The sequence below is a fragment of the Tyto alba genome, unplaced genomic scaffold (assembly GCF_018691265.1).
Source record: "Tyto alba isolate M040663 unplaced genomic scaffold, T.alba_DEE_v4.0 Super-Scaffold_14, whole genome shotgun sequence".
Taxonomy (NCBI): Eukaryota; Metazoa; Chordata; class Aves; order Strigiformes; family Tytonidae; genus Tyto; species Tyto alba.
In genome coordinates this window covers 27,969,068-27,990,732 of record NW_024881276.1, presented here as the reverse complement: position 1 = coordinate 27,990,732, position 21,665 = coordinate 27,969,068, and the positions used below count along the sequence as shown (strand labels likewise).

The 21,665-nt window shown below is 37.6% G+C and overlaps 1 protein-coding gene across 6 annotated transcripts in view; it reads left to right on the top strand.

Moving 5' to 3' along the window:
* The window catches only part of TTC3 (tetratricopeptide repeat domain 3), a 63,921-nt gene that overhangs the window by 523 nt on the left and 41,733 nt on the right, over positions 1 to 21,665 (top strand). For 5 of the 6 annotated variants that reach the window (XM_033011325.2, XM_033011326.2, XM_042788529.1 and 2 more), the window contains exons 2-15: positions 205 to 290; positions 2,118 to 2,163; positions 3,342 to 3,474; positions 3,892 to 3,979; positions 5,253 to 5,306; positions 7,506 to 7,629; positions 8,575 to 8,660; positions 9,429 to 9,523; positions 11,292 to 11,354; positions 15,922 to 15,976; positions 16,679 to 16,841; positions 16,983 to 17,031; positions 18,120 to 18,240; positions 21,500 to 21,554. In XM_033011325.2, the coding sequence (XP_032867216.2) occupies positions 216 to 290; positions 2,118 to 2,163; positions 3,342 to 3,474; positions 3,892 to 3,979; positions 5,253 to 5,306; positions 7,506 to 7,629; positions 8,575 to 8,660; positions 9,429 to 9,523; positions 11,292 to 11,354; positions 15,922 to 15,976; positions 16,679 to 16,841; positions 16,983 to 17,031; positions 18,120 to 18,240; positions 21,500 to 21,554 (1,207 nt within the window). In that variant the 5' untranslated portion in view covers positions 205 to 215. The remainder of the gene's footprint in view (positions 1 to 204; positions 291 to 2,117; positions 2,164 to 3,341; positions 3,475 to 3,891; positions 3,980 to 5,252; positions 5,307 to 7,505; positions 7,630 to 8,574; positions 8,661 to 9,428; positions 9,524 to 11,291; positions 11,355 to 15,921; positions 15,977 to 16,678; positions 16,842 to 16,982; positions 17,032 to 18,119; positions 18,241 to 21,499; positions 21,555 to 21,665) is intronic. The other variant, XM_033011327.2, reaches the window with a different exon arrangement.

The following is a 21,665-nucleotide window of genomic DNA, read 5'->3' as shown; positions in this document are numbered from 1 at the left end:
CTGAGGGTTAGTCGATTTAGCTAGCTTCTGACCGGTGCTTTAAGGCACTGCTTTCAACATCAGCCCACGCTGTGTGAAAATAAGAACACGTTTCTTCCATGAAACTCTTGTAAAGCGTCAATTACGTTGCGATCATTTCAAGTTCTGAAAGGCACACGTTGTTTGCCTTCCCCTCATGTGCTTTTCCTAATCCTTTTATCTCAGGATCATGTACCATGGGTGAACCTATATCCAAATCTGAGTTTGCAGCCTTGGCCTTCTATGCTGGTGATAAATCGTGCTGTGAGTTGGTAAGTATATTTGAAACTACATGAAAAGCTTGCAAGATGTGCCAGTGGGGTTTATACCCAGATCTGATCTACAGAGTAATTGCTAGTGTTGATTAATTTAAACTGAGGCAAAGGTATACCACTGTATGTTACTCCCTTGCAAAAGTACTAAATTGCGGTAGAGCATAGAGACTGTGTATCCTTTATCAGGAAGGTTTTACTGAATGTATACATTACTGTGTAAAACTAGACAGTGATGGTCTGATTAGCACAACTTGACCAACGTGTTGGCTGTGTATCCAGGCTGTATTTGGGACCTTGGAGTCACAGATTCAGTTCCTTCAGTGGCAAAGCAATTGCAACTTAGTTCATGTAAATTCAAGTCTGCAAACTAACTGTAGACTGTTTACCTATTCTTTGTTCTTGTCATCTCTTAAAATTTACATAGGGATCAGTAAAACAAAAGTCATTTGTTCTTCAGCTTGAGAGGCTCATTGATACAGTATGCTGCCATGAAGTAGTAAATCAACAACTCCACTGTATTTATTTATATATACATGCACTAATCGTCAAAACTTTATTACTATTTTTTTGAAAACCCGTGTTGTCTTCTTAGATATGTTTCCTTATGTGCTCTTGAACATTATATTGCTGCTTAATACCCGATTTTGAATTATTAATTTTTAGAATACTATTCTAGTGTCATTTAGTATACTGTTTAAACTAGTAGAAGTTTTTCCATTGATTTATAACTATTAATCTATGGATATTTTTGAATGGCTATGCAGGTAAACATTTTTTTTCATAAGGTGGCAACCGAACCATGGTGTTAAATAATGCTAGCAAACATGCTTTCTTCCCCATGTTTTTGTTTGGTTTGTTTGCTTTTTGGCTGTGCTTCACATGAATTATAAAGATTGGATCCAAAGGCATCTGTTGTTCGGTAGTGCAAAATATTGCAGACTTCAAGTTTCCTTGTTTTCCTCAGAAAAACATTGGCCAAAGTGCAGAAGCATGTGGGAGAATGGGGAATACCAATAGCATTTTATTCTTGGGGAAATGGAGTGGGAGGGAAAAAGCATGGGGTATTTACCCACCTCAGGTGGGTCTTGGAAGATCATGAGGTGCTGGTGAGCATTGAATGGGTATTACTCGATTTTATTAAAACCTTCTGGTCAAAATGACTAGGTTACATAGAAATAATTTTCCTGTCTTGGTCCATGGTGTGTGCATGAGTATTTTTGTTAATTACTAAATAATTACCATTTATAATAGTTAACTAAATTTTAGTTAATTATTAATTTTGTTAAATAATGTGTTTGCGTTAGTATTTTAATTCGAAGCAAATATCCCAATCGTCCCCGTCTTTCATGTTTTGGCTTATGTTGTGAAGAAGTCTTGGAGTGTGCCAGTGGGATTCACTGGGGATGAAACTAATCTAGAAGATGCTTTTGGACAGTGTAGGTCATGTGCATCAGCCATGAATGGGTGCTCTGTCCATGGGACTAGATTTGCACCAGTGCAAACTGAAACCCATTGAAGAGCATAGAATGTGAAGTAGACTGCTCAGTACGAAATACTTTGCTTTATAGATTTGTCTCCTAGCTGATCATGCTGCTTGTTTATGAAGATATAACCATAGACTCTTTTATACTGCTCCAAACACTTCCAATAAGCACCTTTTCTTGAGAAAAGGAATTGGTGACAGAATGTAAAAAACACTTCCTTCCTCTTCCTGATGTAAACAGTTTATATTGGTTTAATACTTAGAAACAGTTAAGCAATCATTGCTTATAGTGTAACACATTTGCGAGATGTGCAATGTTAAAAAAATATGTTTATCTTCAGGGTCACGGAGTGTTTGTACAGCAGTCACCACATAAGCCTAAAACAGGTATGTAAACTAAACCAATGTTACATAACTTTCTCATGCGCTTTTTGTGCTCTGTTCAAATCTTTTGATTACTATTTCACTGTTTTCCTTACTTTGTATGAATAAATAGAAAATTATTATTTCTGAGCAGAAGCATTAGTATGTTCTTTTACACTGGAAGAATTCTCACCTTTTTGTACTAATGTAACGTGCAGAAGACTACTATACATTTGTGAGAACAGTGTAAATACTCAATAATATGTACATACATGCAGTCAATTAATGTTATGAGGATGGAAATTTAAGGCTTGTGTTAGTTACCTGTATTGTAATTGTAGCTATGTTTTAGCTGTATAGGTCTAAAGACACCTTCAAGTTGATCTTTGTAGGTAAAGTTTTGCAGTTACAATGTTTGCAAGCATTTTTTTTAATAATTGCAGAAAAGCAAGTGGCTCAAGAAGTATGTCAAGTTCTTCAAAACTGTATTTAGTATACAAGTGGTAACCTGTAATATGTAGGAAGCTCAGATGAACACAGCCAGCTGTGTAAAATGAATTTTTACGTATATTCAGATGTTCAGATAACACTGCTTCTGCTCTGAGAATCCTTGATGCCACCTCAATAGTCTAATAAGGATCTTTACCTTTTAAAGACAGTCTCTGAGGGAAATGGATGGTATTTTTGAAAGAGCCATGCATCACACACATAATGGCCTCTGGAGAAAGAAGAATGTTGCTGATCTTTTTGTACCATGTTGCTATGCCACACTACGCTGGATTTATTGTAGAAAATAAATAGATCCAGTTAGAAGAGGCTCATGTTTTAGCTTGGAAATAGAATCCCTTATAGCCATTAAACAAGTCACAGCCCTTGTTAGGCTCCTCATTTAGAAACCGGCTGCGTTTATTCATTTATAATGTGTTACATCAGTACAGTTCAGAACATAGGCAATTCCTTGAGCGAGGAATGTAAAGCCTGCCAGCAGGTCCCTATTCTTACTTCTATATAATCGCCCTCTCCCTTTTTAACTTATAAAAAAAAATTGCAAGTTGCCATACGTATTTAGAGTGTTCTTGGTTTGGTTAGATAGTACTTAGGAGTACAGTATGGAAATAACTGATGTTTTGAATGTTTATTTGGACTTTGATTACCTGTAATGTTTAAATTGTGTAGTCTAATTCCTAACTGTTTTCTTGAAGATGTTGATCCCTGTGAAGTGTGGTGCAGTCAGCCAGTTGACATATTAAGAGAATATTGCAACATTATTAAAATACGCATCTTTTGGCCTTTTCTCTTCAAAAGTGAAAGTAATTCTTTGGTAGCTGATTGGAGGTAAGTAATCATCTTCTTGAAGTGATTTCATCAGCCTTTTATTTTTTTTATTGTTACGTGTGAAAGATCATTGTATACTTTCAGTACTGGTTAAACTGTCTGCAGGAATGTTTTTATCAATGGGCTAAGTCAGTTAAGGTCAGAGGGCATAGTTCCTGAATATACAGAAGAAAATATTAGCAATAGGTTTCTGAGGTTGGGAATCAAAGAGTGTATTTATGTACTTAAATGGATGCCCCTTTATTGTAAAAGTACCAAAAGCTTTTCAGCTCTTTTTTTTTTTTTTTTTCCCCCTCCTCTGAAAGGTTTGAGTTTGTAACCACGCTTTTGCTTAGGTGTAAATACCATAAATACTAGTAATTAAGACCATGTAACACAGTGTTATTTTTCTAAATGATAACTTGCTCTGTTTTTAAGCAGTTCACATATTTTAGACTGGAATTGGAAAGGACTCTGTGATTTAGAAGTTTTGGAAGACCTTGTTGATTTAATTAAAAAAGTTGTTGTAAGTACTATATTTCAACTTTGTGTAAGTTTTCAAGTGTAATAGGTTAATTACATCTGTACTTTATGCAGCTTGGGATTATATCTTAAATTAGACATTTTGTTTTGCTGGAGTGAATAAATTGTCTGATAGTTGAGTTGCAGCTTTCTAGAAAGAAAGTGTGTCATAGGCTTTATTGGAGTTGGGATAATTTACTAAATATTTGTGGAATCAGTAATACAGTTGGCTGGAGCCCTTGTAAATTGCTAAGAGAGAGTCATATCAGTGAGAAAAGGTCACCATGACAATGGTTTATGAACAAATTTAATACTTCCCCCCCCCCTCATTTTTGCCTCATTCATCAAATGATATTTAAGATCTGCTAGTGATGCTAACTTAAAACAGAAACATAACAGCACAGAGCAGAGAATGATATAAGAAAAGTTCTTGGGCAGCTGAAGGGAAGAGCTTTTTATTTATTTTTTTTTTTTTAAATTTATGTATGACACATTTTTTTAAAAAATTCATTTGTTGAAATTCTGTGTTCAACCCCAAGCTACACTTTTCCAGTCCACCTTACTGATACATGACTTTCTGTGATTAGGTATTCTTGCACTATATTGATATTGTGGATTTGTACTTCCTCATGCTCTTTTTGCTGCTTCCTCCTTCAGGCTGTCAGTCTTCTGTTTTCAGCTCCTTGTACTTTAGGAAGTCCCTGCAGTTTTTCCATTTTGTCTCGTGATGGGTTCTTTGTGCTGTTTCCTCCTCTGGTAGTCTCCCATTTGATCTTTATACAGGAGGGTCTGTGTATATTCCTATCTCCCTCTTTACCTCTGCTTCCCTCTTCATACTTCCTCATCCTATATCTCCTCCTCCATGTAAAAGCTTGTATATCCAATAGTAAAATCTATTTGGAGGAGCAGAAGAGCTCAGGAGGGGATGTACTGTTGTTGTGGATAGTTTTCATTGGATGTATCAGCTGGTTCTTTGGTGTGTAGATAAGTAGAAGTGGTTAAAGTGTCTTGACTTTTTCCTAACCAGATGTCACAGCATCCGTGCATTTTCTATTTCCATGTCAACATTTATTTCTTTTTCAACAAAAACGATAGAGGATTTGCTACTTAATATGAGAATATTTCTTAAAACTTTGAAATGGACCACAGCAATTGCCCAAATGACTCTGCATTCAAGTGGAAGAGAAAATGTTACTGAGTTGAACCTGTGCATATAGAAACTAAAGTTATCAGATCTTAATAACCTGGGTTTTATTTGTTTTTTATCCCTCTTCCAGAACGTTCCACCTTTTATTGGTGGCATACTGAGAATTGGCAGCAGAATAGAAAATGTAAGTTTCTTGAACTGTTTTTAATAGGAATGCTTTATGTGTGAATACAAACAAAATATTTGTACAAATATCCAAAACTTTAAACTGCTTGCATAAGTAGATAGTCTATATTTTTTCAAATATGTAGTATATAGGACTGGAGTTGCCCGTTGTTGCAACTCTGAGCCACCGAACTAAATCTGTGTGTGACATTCACTGTGAAATAAATATTGTCTGTGCAAGAAGACGAAAGTATGTGAGAACTTTGGGGGTAGTTCACATGCTGAAAATAAATGGTTTCTCTTGGAGGTTGCTACTGCATTGTGGTTAGGTGTGTTCAGGTTGTGCAGCTGGATCCCAGGTCAGCCCTCTAGTATCTGCTTTGGTACCTGCTGGTGGCTTTCCTTGTTGGTTACTTGCAGATTTGCCATTTCTTGTTGAGGACTCAGTCCTTTGAGATGTCACAGTGCTCTCTGTGCCTTTAGTCTTGAAGATTTCTAAATCCCCTCCGACAAGGATGCAGTCCTATCTATGTGGTGTGGCTTGCTTTGTCCTCTTTTTCTGTGCTGGTGGTGGTGTGTTATGCTCAAAGTCTGGGTGTGGACAAAGGGCAAATATACTTTGTATGTAAAGACAAGAGGTTATTGGTATGGTTGAAGTCTTCTAGCATTACTTGTTGCAGAAAAAGAATGTAAGTGAAGAAATAAATACTACTAAATGGAAAAACTAATAATAATAATACTACAGTTACAATTGTAATACATGCACTTCATAGTATCTGACCCTTTTCCAGGTGGTGTGCTTATTCTTGTACTGCTCCTTGGGATCCTAAAACAAATGGCTTCTGTCTGGTTGCATGGGGTGTCAGGCGGGTATAGTCATTGCTAGCTGGAGTTCTTTGCTGCAAGAACTGCTGTTGACATTTTCTTCTTCCTGATTCTAGGATCTACTTAAGTTCACTTTCAAACCAAATTAGTCATAACCATCTGGTCAGAAGAAAAAAATTGCTGTTACAGCTAAACCCAAGTTAAAACAGAGCTTTAAGCAGGTCGGGACAAGCTCAGTGTAAGCCTGGCGAGTCACAGTCCTTTGGCCTTGCAAACTCTGTACAAAGCCTGTGGCCTATTACTAGCAGTGGCAATGCTGTATGGTGAGGTTACAGGTCTAGGAGCAGGGCTAAGCTTGATCACTGAAGTGATGCAGAAGTTACCCTCTTTGGAGGCAGGTTAGAAATCTTTCATGAGATTGTCAAATAGTGATACTGATTCAGTCTGAAGGACTGTGAATGGCAGAGTAAGAATGTGGTTTGGAAACCTGCTGATCCATCCTCGTTACCAAATTCAGTGTACAGAAGAACTAGACTAGTTACATTTTTTTCAGCCTCTAAACTTCAGACTGTGAACATTCTTTGTTTCCTAGTGTTTGTCACTTTTTTCCCACTTCCTAGGTTCTGCTGCGTGCTGTAGGTTAACTGCAAAAACTAAGATAAAAACATTGAAATTAGAAGGCAGGCAGTATCATAGCTGATAGTAGCAATAGGAGAAGCAGAATAGGTATAACTGTGTGTTACTGCTGAGTTACCCAGTTCCTGTATCTTTAGTTATATTTACCTTAGTCGTGTGAGTTTTTACATTACCTGAACCTACAGATTTTGAAAAATAATGTGGGAGTATCCCAGGCAACGGACAATCTTCACTCAATCACTCTCCTTCAAACAAATCTCTGTAGCTCAATTAATTAAATTTTGTTTGAATAGAAGGGAAGTCATGATTTATAGAATTAAGTCTTAGCCCTGCCTGCATGTCTAACAGTCTGGAAAACGTTGATTTTTTTTTTTTTTTTTTTTGATCAGGCTTGTCACTTCACACTGAAGCAATTTTGTGTGCATTCATCAAAAAGAAGTTTCTAAATCACATTCTATAATTTGAGTGGCTCCCATGTCTCCTGTTGAAAGAATGACTGTTTCCATTTTGTGAATATGCTGTATTATGCTGTGCTTGAGTTTGTGACCCATTGCCTATTTCAAGGGCTAACAAATCGGGAACAAGCGCATAGTCTTAAGTGCTACAGTAGTATTGTTTTCTATATTTACGTGGAATGCTTCCACTCTATTGCCAGGGAGCTGTTGGTTTGTGTGCTGTTTGTTGTTTTCATTTTAAGATTTTGCTTTGTATAGAATTAGTTACCATTTTTTCCTTTAATTTTCTTCAATTGAAATAGGGTGTCTTTGATGTTGGGGATGCACTTGACTGGGTCAGATACACGGGTAATATCAGAATTCTGCAGAGGCTGGAGAAACTTGGTGATTTTGGTTGGATCTATCTCGAAATTTTCTTTGCTGAATGTAAGTATGAACACTTTTGAAGAAACAACAGTAAGGAAAGTCACTTGTAATTATGAAATACTTAATGTTTGCATGTGTTTCATTACTCTGGGAGTGACTGGAAGAGTGACTGGAAAAATAGTGGTGGTGGTGTGGTGGTTTTCCTAGTTTTTTGCTTATTTGAACCTTGAATCTTTGTATGAGAGTCGTATTTACAGTGCACATGCTCTTTCTGAACAGGAGCTTAGAAAATCTTTTCACTTTGGTGTCCGTTATAGGCTGTATGTGCACCTGTATTCCTTTAACTTAGGGTTAAATTAAAACTTTTCTGAAATACTATGTGAGTCTTTCTGTTAAACATTTGGCAGAGGATTTCATCAAAATATTGAGATGTCAGTCATACTTCAAAAATTAGCTTATGTAGCTTATGGGAGTTACTGCAAGATACTAACACTAGCAGCAGAACGTATGCTGAAGTTACAAAAAGCTCCCAGGCCTGCTGTGTTTGTGTGCTAAATGGCTTGTATTCTGGTCTTACTTTTTACATATACACATTCTAACTCAGCTGTAAGTAATAGGGCAGTAGAAATTGAACTTGCGTGTAAGGAGAAGAATCTTTTTGTAGTTAAGTACTGAAGTACAAATTCTTTAAAATACAAATCTTTACAAATCTTTAAAATGCAAATTCTTTAAAATACAACTGAGTTTCACTTGATGGCTTGAAATTAGGCAAGTACTTAAGCATTTTATGGTCTGCAGCCAGTTATTTTGATATGAAGTAATAAAGAAATAATTCATTTTCTTTTGAACGCTTCTGTTGCTTAATTTCTTTCTGTTATTTAGTTGGTATGTCAGATTTTGCTTCCAGTCAGAAAACAGCATGATTCTTAGCAGCAGAAGATAAACGCTACTTCTTGTCTTTGGTAACCTCTGCATGTACTGTGTTTTTCTGAATTTTGTCTTCAGGCAAACGTTACATTACTAAAGTGGCTTTGGAAGATTGTAATTTAATTGAAGAGTTTAAAGCTGTGACCTGTGAAAACTGTAGGAAGGTGAGAGAAGATACCAGAATGTGAATGTGTTTGTGCTTTTCTTTGACGTTTTTGTTATTTTTGGGGGGTTTCTAATGATCAAAGATCATAAAAATGACCAAAAGATAAAGGTTTCAAAAACTTGAGTAATTGTCCTGACATAAATAGTTTCCTTGAGGGATCCTGGCCTGATAAACAGAACATTTGTTGTTTATGTTGCCAGTGTACACTGGAGAGCGTTCCCTTCCCCACCTCCCAAAAAGCTCAAGGAAATGCAGTTAATATTGATAGAAGATTGTTCAGCTTGATCCTTCTAAAACAAATAAGATGCACTTGAATTCTATGCCATGTGTTCCTTTCATGTAGATGTTTGGGTCATTTTCTATGGGAGTCTGGTTAATTCCTGTGTCTTCCTTGCTACAATGCCATAGTTCAGGAGCTACGCTGAAAGGCACTCAGTAGGGAACTGTGCTGTACTCAAGAGTACTTCGCTATTTGACACATGCTCGTTTTTGATGATGACTATGTTATGGAACACAGGAGAGCTGCTGAGTTAGTCCTGCTTTTTAATTATTGTTCACTGTATTTTTGTCTGCATAACATTTTTATTTGTACGCTTTTCAGCTTATTAATTGCGATTAATTAAAAGTATTAAATTACAGCTAATAGTGCATATGTAACACTGTTTTTACAAGCGTAAAAACTTAGCTGCCTCTTGTCAAATGTTTTTCTCATTGCAAATGAGTTTAATTACAGTCATTGCTGAATTGTTTTTTCTTGATTTCACAGAACAGTGAATCTATGAAACAGAAAGGAAACGAGGAATTTTCCCAAGGAAACTTCGATCGTGCTATAATGTCATATACTAAAGCCATAGAGTTTTGGTAAGAACTAAACTGGTTAACTAGATTGTGTTAGATAACATGTATTCAGCTTACTCAGATTTATCCTGATTTTGTATAGTTTTGCATGAGCCACTCTACTTAGAGGCCAATGATACCTAATTTTAAAAAAAGCTATGTAACACATTTTTTGTTCTGTTTTGTTTCTTGTTACTAGTGGTTGTTTGCACTTTTACTGCCCCAAAAGGCCTGTTAGGGTTTAAAGCTGATCTAAAATGGTGTGAACAGCCACTTCTGGTGTCATCCCTCCTAAATGTTCTTCCAGCAGAACAGTATGACCAACTGTTGCAAATAGTTATCATCTCAGCTGTGATGCAGAACAAGTGAACAACAACAAATATTTAAGTATGCTCTTGGGAACTCTGTATGCAACAGGCTTAATTTCCTATTGTAAGTGTTGTTCAATTTGCTCTCAAAACTCATTTGCTGAAAGGATTTGGAGACTATCCTGGGCTCTATAAAGGGGCGGGGAGACAGAGATTAAATAAGAATTTCTCATATGCATATAGAGCATTTGCCCCCTTCCTGTAGTCTGCACAGAATGTCACCTAGTTATAGAATGGTGGTTTGGTGTAATTGCTACGTGTGTTGTTTACTAGTTCTGGTGTTCATGAAGTATGGTGAAATTCATAAAGTCCCACCTTCCATAAAAATTTGATTGTGCAAACTGTTTTATTTTTTAAGTTTGAAGTCTGTAGCTTTATAGTTGTGCAGTTGAAAGGACTGGCATTTTGCTGATGCCTTGTTTCAGACTTTGTCACATAGTAGGATATATTTCAATGCCAAATTCAAGCTGATTTCAGCCTCCTTGAAAAGTTGGGTAGGCTGACTTCAGTCAAGTGACTGTACCTCAGATGATGGAGAGGCTAAGAAAACTTTGCTCAGGGTAGTTGATTAGGGCGAGGTGGGAGCAAAATTTGGTGAAAGCAAAGGAAATCCCATGGCTTGGAAAGAGCAAAGGAAGTTTCATGGTTTCCAGGGCCTGTAGTGCTGAGCTGTTGTTGCATCTATTTGTTAGAAGTTGTTCTTTGTCCTTAAGACCCTGCTGGAAGGTGAAGGATAGCTCAGTGATGCCCAGCAGCTATGGAATCCTCCTTCATCTTCTCTCTGCACCATCTTTGCTTTCTCATTCTCCCAGTGTGAGCTGCTTTATCATCACACTCCTTCCCTAACTAACTGCATCTTGGCTTTCTTTCAAGTGGTTGCTGGATTACATTTATTGGTTCCCCCTTCTCTTTCTCCATTAGGTATGTTGGGGGCAATGCTTTAGCTCTTCAGAACTGCTGCGTTGTTTGCCCAGTGAGGCAGTCAAGCTAGCTTTTCCCATGCTTAATGCCTTTTTTTCTTTTTTTTTTTTTTTTTTTTTTTCCCCTTTAAACAAAGCTGAGATTGTAGGGAACATACTAGCCATACTTTTGGACCATTTGAGGTGTGCTTTACTATGTATGCCAGAGTCTAGTGAGTTGAGGAAGGAGTTTAAATATCTCTTTTTTTTTTTTAAGTAGTCTGAGAGTGATTTGAATTGATTGGAAGTTGCATTAGTGGGCCCAAATCTTACAAATTATTACATAATTAAAGCTAATATTTGCTGTGACTTAACTTGTAAGTCAATGGGACTGATCAAGGAAATTTATATATAATCGTTGGTGCTAGAGTGCTTGCAGACAATTATTATGAAAATTTACTTTTTTCTCTCCTTAAGATTTTAAAAAGTAATGTACATTACTAACTCTTCATATTTTTTTTTAAGTCCTGCAAACCATCTTCTGTATGGAAACAGAGCTCTTTGTTTAATTCTCACAAAGCAGTACAAGTAAGTAACCACTTGTTTATAATCTGAAATATTGTGTTGATCTGCAGTTAAAAATTGGCAATATACCTAGGAAAATAGTATTGTTATAACTTAAGTATATAGTAAATGTGATGTTACTACCTCAGAAAACTGGTATTAAGAAAGATGAAAAATGTTAGCTGTATCCGCTGGCAGTATGTAACACCATTTAAAATTTGTGTGTGGGGGGGTTATACAACAACAACAAAAAATCTCAGTACCAGTGAGTATTGTGATTTTTATCAAATCTCTTGAAGAGATCAGTGTGGGTATGGAGGATTATTTTCCTTAAACCACTTGTTAAGCTAAAAATCTTGTTTATGAGTAAGGTGGATGTATAACTTTTATGTAAAGCCAACCCAAGAATTTATTGTTAGTATAATGAATTCTTAAGGGGCCAAATTGTTATTAGTCCAGATCTAATTGTTGAAATAAAAAGGAATAGTAATAATGTAATTAAAATTAATATCCGCACGATTCCTAGTTTCTGCCCATTTTCTTGGTGTTATTCTCACCCCTCCACTGCCCCTCTGGGTGGGTACTAAAGTCGGCAGTTCGGTTGCTGTAGCTGTGGGTTAGAGAGCTGTCAGCCTGCAGAGTCCTCCATGGGGCAGGTGATGTTCGTGCTGAGGGTTTCTTCTTCTTCACTCAGCGATGCACCTGGGGTTGCTTTTGTGGTTGCTAACATACTGTCACACCTTTGCTCTGTCTTTTGTTGGTCTGCAGTGTACCCTGTTACATCTAAGTTTACTATACACAGTACTTTTTATGGATATTACCTTTTCTTTGTTACTCTTAAAGACATACTTGTCCAGATTTGGAATATCTTTAGTTGACCATTGGTGAATTGTTTATAGCCACGGGGTCTCCGATGACAAGCCTGTGCCCCATCTCTTGTCGTCTTCTGCCTGTACTCCTTTGTTGCGTCCTGTGTCTCCACTTCTCAAGGCCTCTGGTGTCACATCAGGGTTGTATTTCTTTACAGGACATCATCATTTTGGACTCCTAAATACCTCATTCTGTATAGGTAGCAGTGACAAGCAGATATTCCATCTAAATCTATGGTTGTACCACACAAAGATAAAAGTAGAACAAATTTGCCATAGACACACAGTCAATTAGAGAAATGGATATCATGGTTAAACCGAGTAAAATAAAACTGCAGACAATTTGGGATGAGCAAGACCAAGGATCCTCAGCCCTGAGGCTTTGCAGATTCGCTACTGAGCTTATGGCCTGCTACTGGTGGTGGCCGTGCTGTGGTATGAGATGACACAGTTACGTAGTGTTCTCCAGCTCATGTGCTGGAGCATTTGTGGCTTTATCCAAGGCATGTGTATTCCTCCCATTTCCAGAGCTTCGTGGGAGGCAGTGGCCATGTTACCTGCCAGGCTTTGGTCCTGGACGGGACCTCTCACTGCAGCTCGGCCTCTTGTCGTGCTGTTAGGCTGTGCTTGGGGGCAGCTCTCCTTGCACTGCACCAAGCTGTCGAAAGGTGGCACTGGAGGAAGGACTGGGCAGGTGAAAACAAAAGCGTAACAGCACACACTACAGAACAAGACAAGTGATTCAGTTTTTCCTAATTTTTTCAATTTCTTTTGTAATCCTTTAGTATCTTGAGGGTCTGTACCCCACTGTCTGTCTTTTATTCAAGCATTTTTGTTTTTTCTTCCTTTGTGATATGAATATGGTGCAATTTCTTCCATTTTAAACACTAGTTCTGTTGTGGTATTTCTTACTACTAATTTTTTAAAATGTATTGCCACACCTCTAAATTCTGCCATTGCTACCCAGGGTTTCTCTGATTAGGTGTGGGGAAGAGTTTTTTTTGTTCTACCTTGTTTTCATTTCACTGAATTAATTCTTCCTGAAATCTGTGATTTTTTTTTTTTTCTTTTTTTTTTTTTTTTGTGTAAAACATACTCGTTGTCTTGCAATTACTGTCCCTTTCAGGATTTTTTTGGGTATCCAGCTTTCATTACGACTGAGCATCTAATTTTCTTCCTTCAGATCCCTCTGTACAAGCTTTCCCTGCTATAAGGGTTATAAAAAACAGTGGTAGTGACTAGGCAATTTACAGACACTTTAATGTGAAACAAGTTTTTTTTTTTTCCATATTCATTCCCTTTGTGGAGGTGAAATAGTTAATGACTCATAGGCCTTTGCAGACTTATCAAGTTAGATCTTGCTGCAGACATTGTCTAAAGGCATTATGGAGTCAGCATGACCCAGCTGTTAAAGGAGTGAGGTTGTTTGTAAACTTCATCTGAAGTAATCCATATGGTTGTGGATGAAAGTATTAACATGATAATGATTTAGCAGCAAATCAAGATTTATTAATGACTAGCAGCACTTAATCATTAACCAATTTAAGGATTTAAAAATAATTCAGTAAAATATGTTGTGATTAAAATAACGACTTAACTACAGATTAAAAAATGACAAGATTCACACTGACTTACTATAAGGTATCATAAATCAATATATACATATATATGTGTGTATTCATAAACACACAGACAGATATTTGGATCCAGTGAATTATGTATGTACCCACATTCATGAAAACAACTGCGCATATCTAGACACACAGGCAACATAGGTAGAGAGGTGGATGAAGAGAAGCTAGCCTACAGTTAAAATGTCCCTCTTCTCAAGTTTAGAGTAGATACTCACAATGCATCGGCATTCCTCAATGGGAGATAATTGAGACTCGAGGGGCTCGACTTTGCTGTGGCCCTTCATTGGCTTTAACAGCAGATGGCACCTTGAGGAGTCAATACCTGAGAGACATCCCACGCCGGGCAAATGCTGGCCACAGCCTGCTGTGATCCAGGAGAGCGCAAAGGGTCTCACGTAGGGTCGCTATTTGTAGGGTCCGAGATAATTGACTTTCATCAGGTACTTTTCCACTTTAGCCCAACTTGAGTGATTAAATATACTGGTGTTTTCCACCAGTTGCGTGGGCCCGGAACTTGCTGGATGTGCAGTTGTGTTACCGCCCTCCCTCGGCCATGTCCCCCGTGCAGATGTACCAGGCTGTCAGGAGGGGATAGACTGTTACTACTGCTCCCAAGCGATAGGGAGCAGGAGCCAGACACATCAAGGGGGCGTCTTAATGCTCTGGTCCAGTGCTGTTTGCAATCCATACAGCCTTAGGTTAGCATGTGGCCCAGAAGGCGGTGGGGAATCACTCCAAGCAGCAAGTGGCCCAGCAAGGGGGAGGGATTTGCACCACTGCAATATGTGACAGCTCTTTGTTGTAATTTAATACATCCTGCTTATCTGGCATATAGCTGTAGTTCAGTGTAGAATGAGTAGTATATCCCAAAGGTGTTCAAACTCTGTAACTGCCCACTTTGGGCAGCACGGGTATCAGCAGAGGCCGTTGCTGCTGCTCTGTGTTCTCTCCCGTAGACGTAGGGATAGTCTGCTTCTCTTGTACCTGGGCAAAATTGTAATTCCGGTTATTCCACAACACCTTGTATATAAAAGATCAGAGTTGGGCATGTTCTTCAGGCATCAGTTGTTGAGAGTTTTGGAGGTTACTGTCTTTCAGTGCTCAGCAGTTAATACTTGCACGCTCAAATCTCTAGCTGTGATTATATAACTACTCTCTAATATGATTTCTGTTGAAATATTTAGGTTTGATATTCAGAGATTTAGTAAGGCTTTGATTTTTAAAGGAACGTTTTGTTAGAACTTGTTTTGCCAATTGACGGGATCAACACAAAAGACTCAGACACCAAGTTAAAGAGATAGTCTTATTTTACTTTAGTTTAAAGCAGCAGAAGGAATAAGCAGGGTAATGCATCTGATCATTACTACATAAAATTAACTGTAGCGATTAAGAAAGATACATCTCCAGTTGCCCTCATACTTTACCATTATCCAGATCCATGCTTCAGCGGGGGAGCCCCGTCACAGCGAAGGCTCAGAGGACCATTCCCAGCAATTGGGAAGTCCTACGCAGTGTGTCCACTTGTAGGTGAGGTCTCTGTCATCTCTGAGAGGGTCCGGCTTTTATACAGTCTAACAAACAAATCTATATGACAAAGTGCACGGAAACATCGGGTGGATTGGCTCGCCTCACTTGGGCACTCCTGGATCTGGCCAGGATTCTGGACACGTCCGAGGAGTTCCTGTTTTTAATTCCTGGCCTAAGTTTAAAAATCTCTGTTCCTTATTTACAGTTTTCATATGATGCTAGTCAGGAGGTTCACTCAGAAGTCAACTTTGGTTGGAGGCCTATGGTTTAGGCATTTTTAGTTCAGAACCCAGTTAACATATAGGTACATATGTAGAAATACTGGAAAACCTAGTAGGTAGGGCGAGGGAATAAATAGCTTATGGATGAAACAGTTGAGACCAACGTTTTAACCCAGGTAAGCTTCAGCTAAGAAGTGTTATCTGACCATGCCTTTACATAGGTGGATGAAGTGTTCTTTTATTCACTTTGTGTTTTTATAATGCCCTGTACATCTGGTCTGTAGAATTTTCCTGAAGCATAAATAATAAATGCCTCTTCTTTTTTGCTCCCTTCTCTAAGGAGAGCCCTTGCTGATGGAAAAAGAGCCACTATTTTGAAGCCTAATTGGCCAAAGGTTAGTTTCATGTACATTTCCAAATTGTCTTTTCTTGTTGTTGTAAGCCAACGTAAGAACCCAGAGTCTTAATTACAGCTTTGACCCAGGTAGATGTGACATGTTCTCATCTGTGTTTAGCACTGATGACAGTAGAACAAACACAGTACATTGTGGACTAAGAATTCTGCTTCAGTCAGCCAAATACATAGTTTGCTTGTATTTTTACATTAAAAATATTATTCTGACATGCTTGTAAATGTTACATGGTGTTCTGCACGTGTAAAGACAGAAGACATTTATTACATTGTGCACAGCTATGTTGCCCCAATGCTTTAAAAAGAATATACGTAGTCCTTACAATAAAAAAAAAGTCATAATTAATGACCAACATATATTTCCCAATATTCTTGGCCTAAAGAAGAGTAAATAAGGGTTGGTTATACAATGGCAAAGTACTTGTTGAGATTAGTAGAAAAGGCAAAGTTGCTTTTTTCCAAAATCAGAGGCTAGATGCTACTGACAGTGAGTTATCGTTCCGTTTCAGTGTGCTGAGTAGTCAAAAACTTTGATTATTCATCATTTGACCTGAAACAGGTGGAGTAGATAACTTCTGAGCATGTAAAATTTTACTTTGTATTGCCTGCTGCAACTGTTTTAGGTATACATTCTTTTCTTATTTGTGTGAATGAACGTTTGAAATTCAAACTTATGTCCATGTAGGGTCACTACCACTTCTGTAAGGCACTGTCATTACTGGGCGAACATGAACTGGCTTTGGAAGCTAATGAGAGAGCTCAGGAACTATGCAAGAATATTCTTGATGGACTTAAGGATCTTATTCAACAAAATGACAAGTTAAAGAAGACATTGGAAGAAATCAACGGTAACCTTTTCTGATTTCAAGATCTACCTTGAACATAGTAAAATTCCTTCATTGGTAACTTTCCTTTGAAACTAGCTAATTCCTCTGTTTTTATTTTTGTTGTTTTTTTTTTTTCCCTCCTGCCTATATAATTTTCTATAGGTATTAAGCAACATAAACAGAAACCGAAGAAGTTTCTTCTTGAGAAAAAGTAAGCAACTGTCAACTGCTTTTTTTTTTTTAATTAGCAATGTTTAGAATAAGAGTTAAGTAATACATAGCATAGATATTGATTAAATTTTGTTATCAGTACATAAAAATGGAATAAACTTAGCAGAACTGCAACCAGAGTGCAGCCTAGGAGTAAAGAGGACTTTGAAGAACTAAATAAGCCATGCTGAGATACATTCCACTTCCAAGCAGTTTCCTTCAGCATTAAGTTTTACCCACGATGGAAATAGCTGGAAACAATTACATTGTCATGTTTTTTGTCCTCCCAACTTGGAGTACTTTCTGTTGAGGAAATTTGGTGCCTGAAAATGCCTGTGCAATCACACCCAGTTTTTTTATGTTAACGTTGCTATATAAAGTTTGCTAGGAGATTGCACTCATTTGAGGAACTGAATGCTAGCAAATGTATTTTGGCAATGTTAAAATTAATATGTATCCTAATTTATAGGAACTTGGTTTTGTCACATCTATTGTGTGCTTTTGCCTTGCTCAGAGAAAGTAAGAGATTCTGTATTGGCAGAATCAGCTAAGTTACAATATGTGCCATAACTTTTCTGTTAAACATTTTCTGAAAGATCTTTTTGATTTTTATTGGTCTACTTATAGTGATGTGCTGTCATTAAAAAACCAGCACAGTAAGTAAACTACTAAACAGCTTTTTGTAAACCTGAAAATTCTGGAGAAACTTAAATTTGTTTCCCTTCTGTATTACGCAAATAAAATGTGGCCTTGGTCAAGATTGATTTTAAAAAATTTTTTTAAAAATTAATTTCTATTATTTATTTAAAAAGGTGCAGTACTTCAGTTCCTGTCCCTTTTATGGAAGATGGTGTGTTGCTTTTGTTCTTATATTTTTGCATAGCCTTCAGCTGTGTAATATGAAGGTATAAGAAATGGCTGTTTGATCAAATCCGTTACATATGCTTATGTACGGATTACGCTTCTGTAGGGGTTAGACTTCTTGTATTCGTCTTTGTTTCATGATCATGTATGGTATGTGTCTGTCTTAAATATGGGGAAAAGACTTCAATATCGGAAGAACTAGGGTTCTCTCTTTTTACGTATCAGAGACTTCAGTTCTTCAGAATCTCATCTAATACTCTCTCAAGAACAAAAAGAAGTAGAAAAAGACAGGAGAACACAGTCTGATCCTAAAGATCATCATTGTAATCAAAAGCATGATACCAGGGTAAGTTATGCTACAGCTGGCATGACAAGACTAACAGTGTGTTGATTTTCATCATCCTGGAATGCGTTGCTTAATGGTGTGGCTGAAATTTTGCATAACTGTTTGAATAATTGTGTAATTTCTCAGCCAAGTGCATTTTTCCTGTACTACTGAACTACCAAGTCTATGTTTAGAACTTTGGATTTGAAAGGTGGTGGAAGGTGGTTGCTTGAATGAGAAGGTGGAGGCTGTGTGTTATGAGGAGGAGAGGGGTCTCTTTGGGCTTGTTGAAAGTGAGGCTGAAGTCATGTCTGATTTAATTGATTGTCCCAGTCATGCCTGTTAACACGCATTCAAATGTGGGCTTTATTTTGGCTTTAGGAGAGGATTGAATTAATGCGTACTGCTGTAATGGAGTTCGGTGGAAGATGTTTTAGCCAAAGTTAATTCATATACAGGGCTTCTGCTAAAATGGAGCATTGTTTTGCACTGATACTGTGATGTTAGGGTATTTGCATGGTTATAGACCATTATTTTCATGCTCTGTAAAGAGATTTCTGTGTGGGAAAAACGCTGGTTAAATAGTAGGCTTAACTGGATTGTATTTAAAACTAGTGTTTTGTGGTTCTCAAATAGCTGTTTGGCTTGTGTGTTTAAAACAAGTGTAGTTTAGTGCTAAAATGCAGGATAGACTTGTGTTTAGTAGCCCATTGTAATTCTTTAGATTAATTCTTTCAATTTAAAGACTGTTTACAAGCACAAATATTCTACCAGATTATTTTTAATAACATTTTTGGTGAGGAAGGCCTAAAAGAGAAAGTGAAGCACTTTGTGGGGGAGATGTAGACTGCTTAAAGAACCACTGCCAAAGGTAGAAGCAAAAGTGTTTTTATTGTAGTAAGATGTAAGTGAGGCTTAACGAAGTTGGATGTCAAGGTTCAATCTATTACTCTACTGCACAGAGGATATAATAATGATGAAAAGTTATCTATACAAGATCTTAATGCCCTGTGCTACAAGGTTATGTTGTGATATCCATCATTTACCAAAGATCTGCAGTACTAACTGAGGTCCCTCAACCTCAAGGAGTAACCTTTGCATGTGTCCCAACTCAAGGGAACATCACTGCCATTGCTGCCAGCTACTTAGAGAGAGCTCAAAAAAGCTCACTCAGGCTGTCATATTTATGGAATAAAATGGCTGGCTTGTAGTCAAATTCCATGTGATGGCAAAGGTAAGCATGAGACTCCTTGTGCTCACAACCTCCTTTGTTCCTTGACCAAATGAGTTATGGAAGAACCATCTGCTATTTAGGTATTAATCGCATGATCGGTGTTCTGGTTTCCAAGCTCATATACATCAAAGCTCACCATGTCACCCTGTCGCTGTGTGGGTTTTCAAAGAACAGGTTGGAACTAGAGAAGTTCATGGCCTGTTCACAGCCTAGGCCTTTACCTCTTTTGGAGCCTGAACTAAACCAAAGGTAGTTTGGTCAAGGAGTCGAGTGTATCCAACACAGAAGTTTTATAAAGTAAATTTGGTTCTCTCTACATGGTTGATTTTTGTTCCTGAAAAATAATTAAGCTAAGGATACATATTAGTAAAGAGTGACTAAAGAAATCCACCAACAAAAGCCTCTAATTCTGCCTTTTAGAAGGTTATTCGACTGTTGAAAGTGCAGTGGCATACTATTTTGTTGTGGTTTAACCCTGGTAGGCAGCTCAGCCCCACACAGCTGCTCGCTCACTCCCCTCAGCAGAATGGGGGAGGAAATCCTAAGTGTAAAAGTGAGAAAACATGTGGGTTGAAATAAAGACAGTTTAAGAGGCAAAGCAAAAGCTGTACACACAAGCAAAGCAAAATAAGAAATTAATCTACTACTTCCAGGTAGATGTTTATCTATTTCCAGGAAAGCAGAGCTTTATTGTGCATAACAGTTACCTGGGAAGACACATGACATAACTCAGAACCCCCTTTCTCATTTTTTCCCCAGCTTTTATTGCTGAGCATGCCGCCATATGGTCTGGAATATCCCTTTGGTCAGCTGTCCTGCTGTGCCCCCTCCCAACTTCTTGTGCACCCCCAGCCCCCTTGCTGGTGGGGCAGTTTGTGAAATGGAAAAGGCCTTGGTGCTGTGCAAGCACTGCTCAGTAATAGCTAAAACATTCCTCTGCTATCAACACTAATTTAATCACAAATCCAAAACACAGCACCATACGAGCTGCTATGAGGAAAATTAACTTTGCCCCAGCCAAAACCAGTACCAATGTTTTTATTCCTTAAAAAACACACACCCCCAAAAAAGTGGGAAGTTGGGGGATTTTGTGGGTGCTTACCTTGTTTTAGGTGGGTTTTGCTACTGGATGTCAGTGGAATTTCCCAGCTGTTGCTGTCTTACAGCCTGTCGTATGGCCAATATCACAGGGAGCCTGTAAATATTTCCTGGGCATAAATTTTCCTGAAGTAGTTTGTTTTGCTAGACACATGTAGACTGTGACAGTCCTGTTGTAGCAGCATGGAATTAAAAATTTAATAACCAACCTTCAGTTTGCTTAACAGACTGTTCTTACCTTTCACACTAATTATTAAACATTTGTACCTCTTTCTGATTGTCTTTACCATCATTATTGTTAGATATTTAATAAATTTTTATAACTTAGCCCATAAAGTGTGTTATAAATAAGCTATATAATGTAGAAAACAAGATGACAACTCATGTGAATCTACTAGGAGGGTCAAAACAGTTTAGTGCACATATGTGAAAAAACGCAGGTTTCACAGGAGGGCGGGGCAGCAAAAATGATGACTCATTAGGGGTGAAAATGAAACCAATGTACAAGGGCAAAGGGAAATGAAAGTTAGAGCTTGTTGCAAAAGAACACAAGCTGTAGAATGCATACGACATCCTTAAAGATTTTTGACTGTCTTACAAAAACTTTCATCTGCTTTTATGCTATGAAAATCTTCATAATGTAGGTCTGTAAATTTATCTTTGTTTAGGATGAATATTACTGCGAAAAAGGCTAGTATATGTCAGATTAATAGATAATATAAATTATATGAATTTGGGGAAAAATTGGAAGTATACAAATGCACTTTGATTTAATGAAATTATTTTTCTTTACCTCTTGATTGGGGACATAACATAGTGTATTACCATTGTGATTTCTTTGTTTAAATGCTAGTGGCTTAAGTTTTTTTTCGTTGTTTAAATTTAGTGAGTGATATCTATTTGGTTTTCATTATCTGTGTAAAACCAAACTAACGAATTTGTCATTAGGTGACTGACATCCAACGAACAGAAAGCAAATGTTGGTCGCTGGAGTTTCCACCAAGTGAGTTTGTTTTTGTTCTTTATTGAGTCCGTGTCGGTGTTTTTCCTTGCTGGAAAATTATTAATAAGCCAAAGGGTATTTAGTGTTATTTCCACAACAGTAAGCTATGAT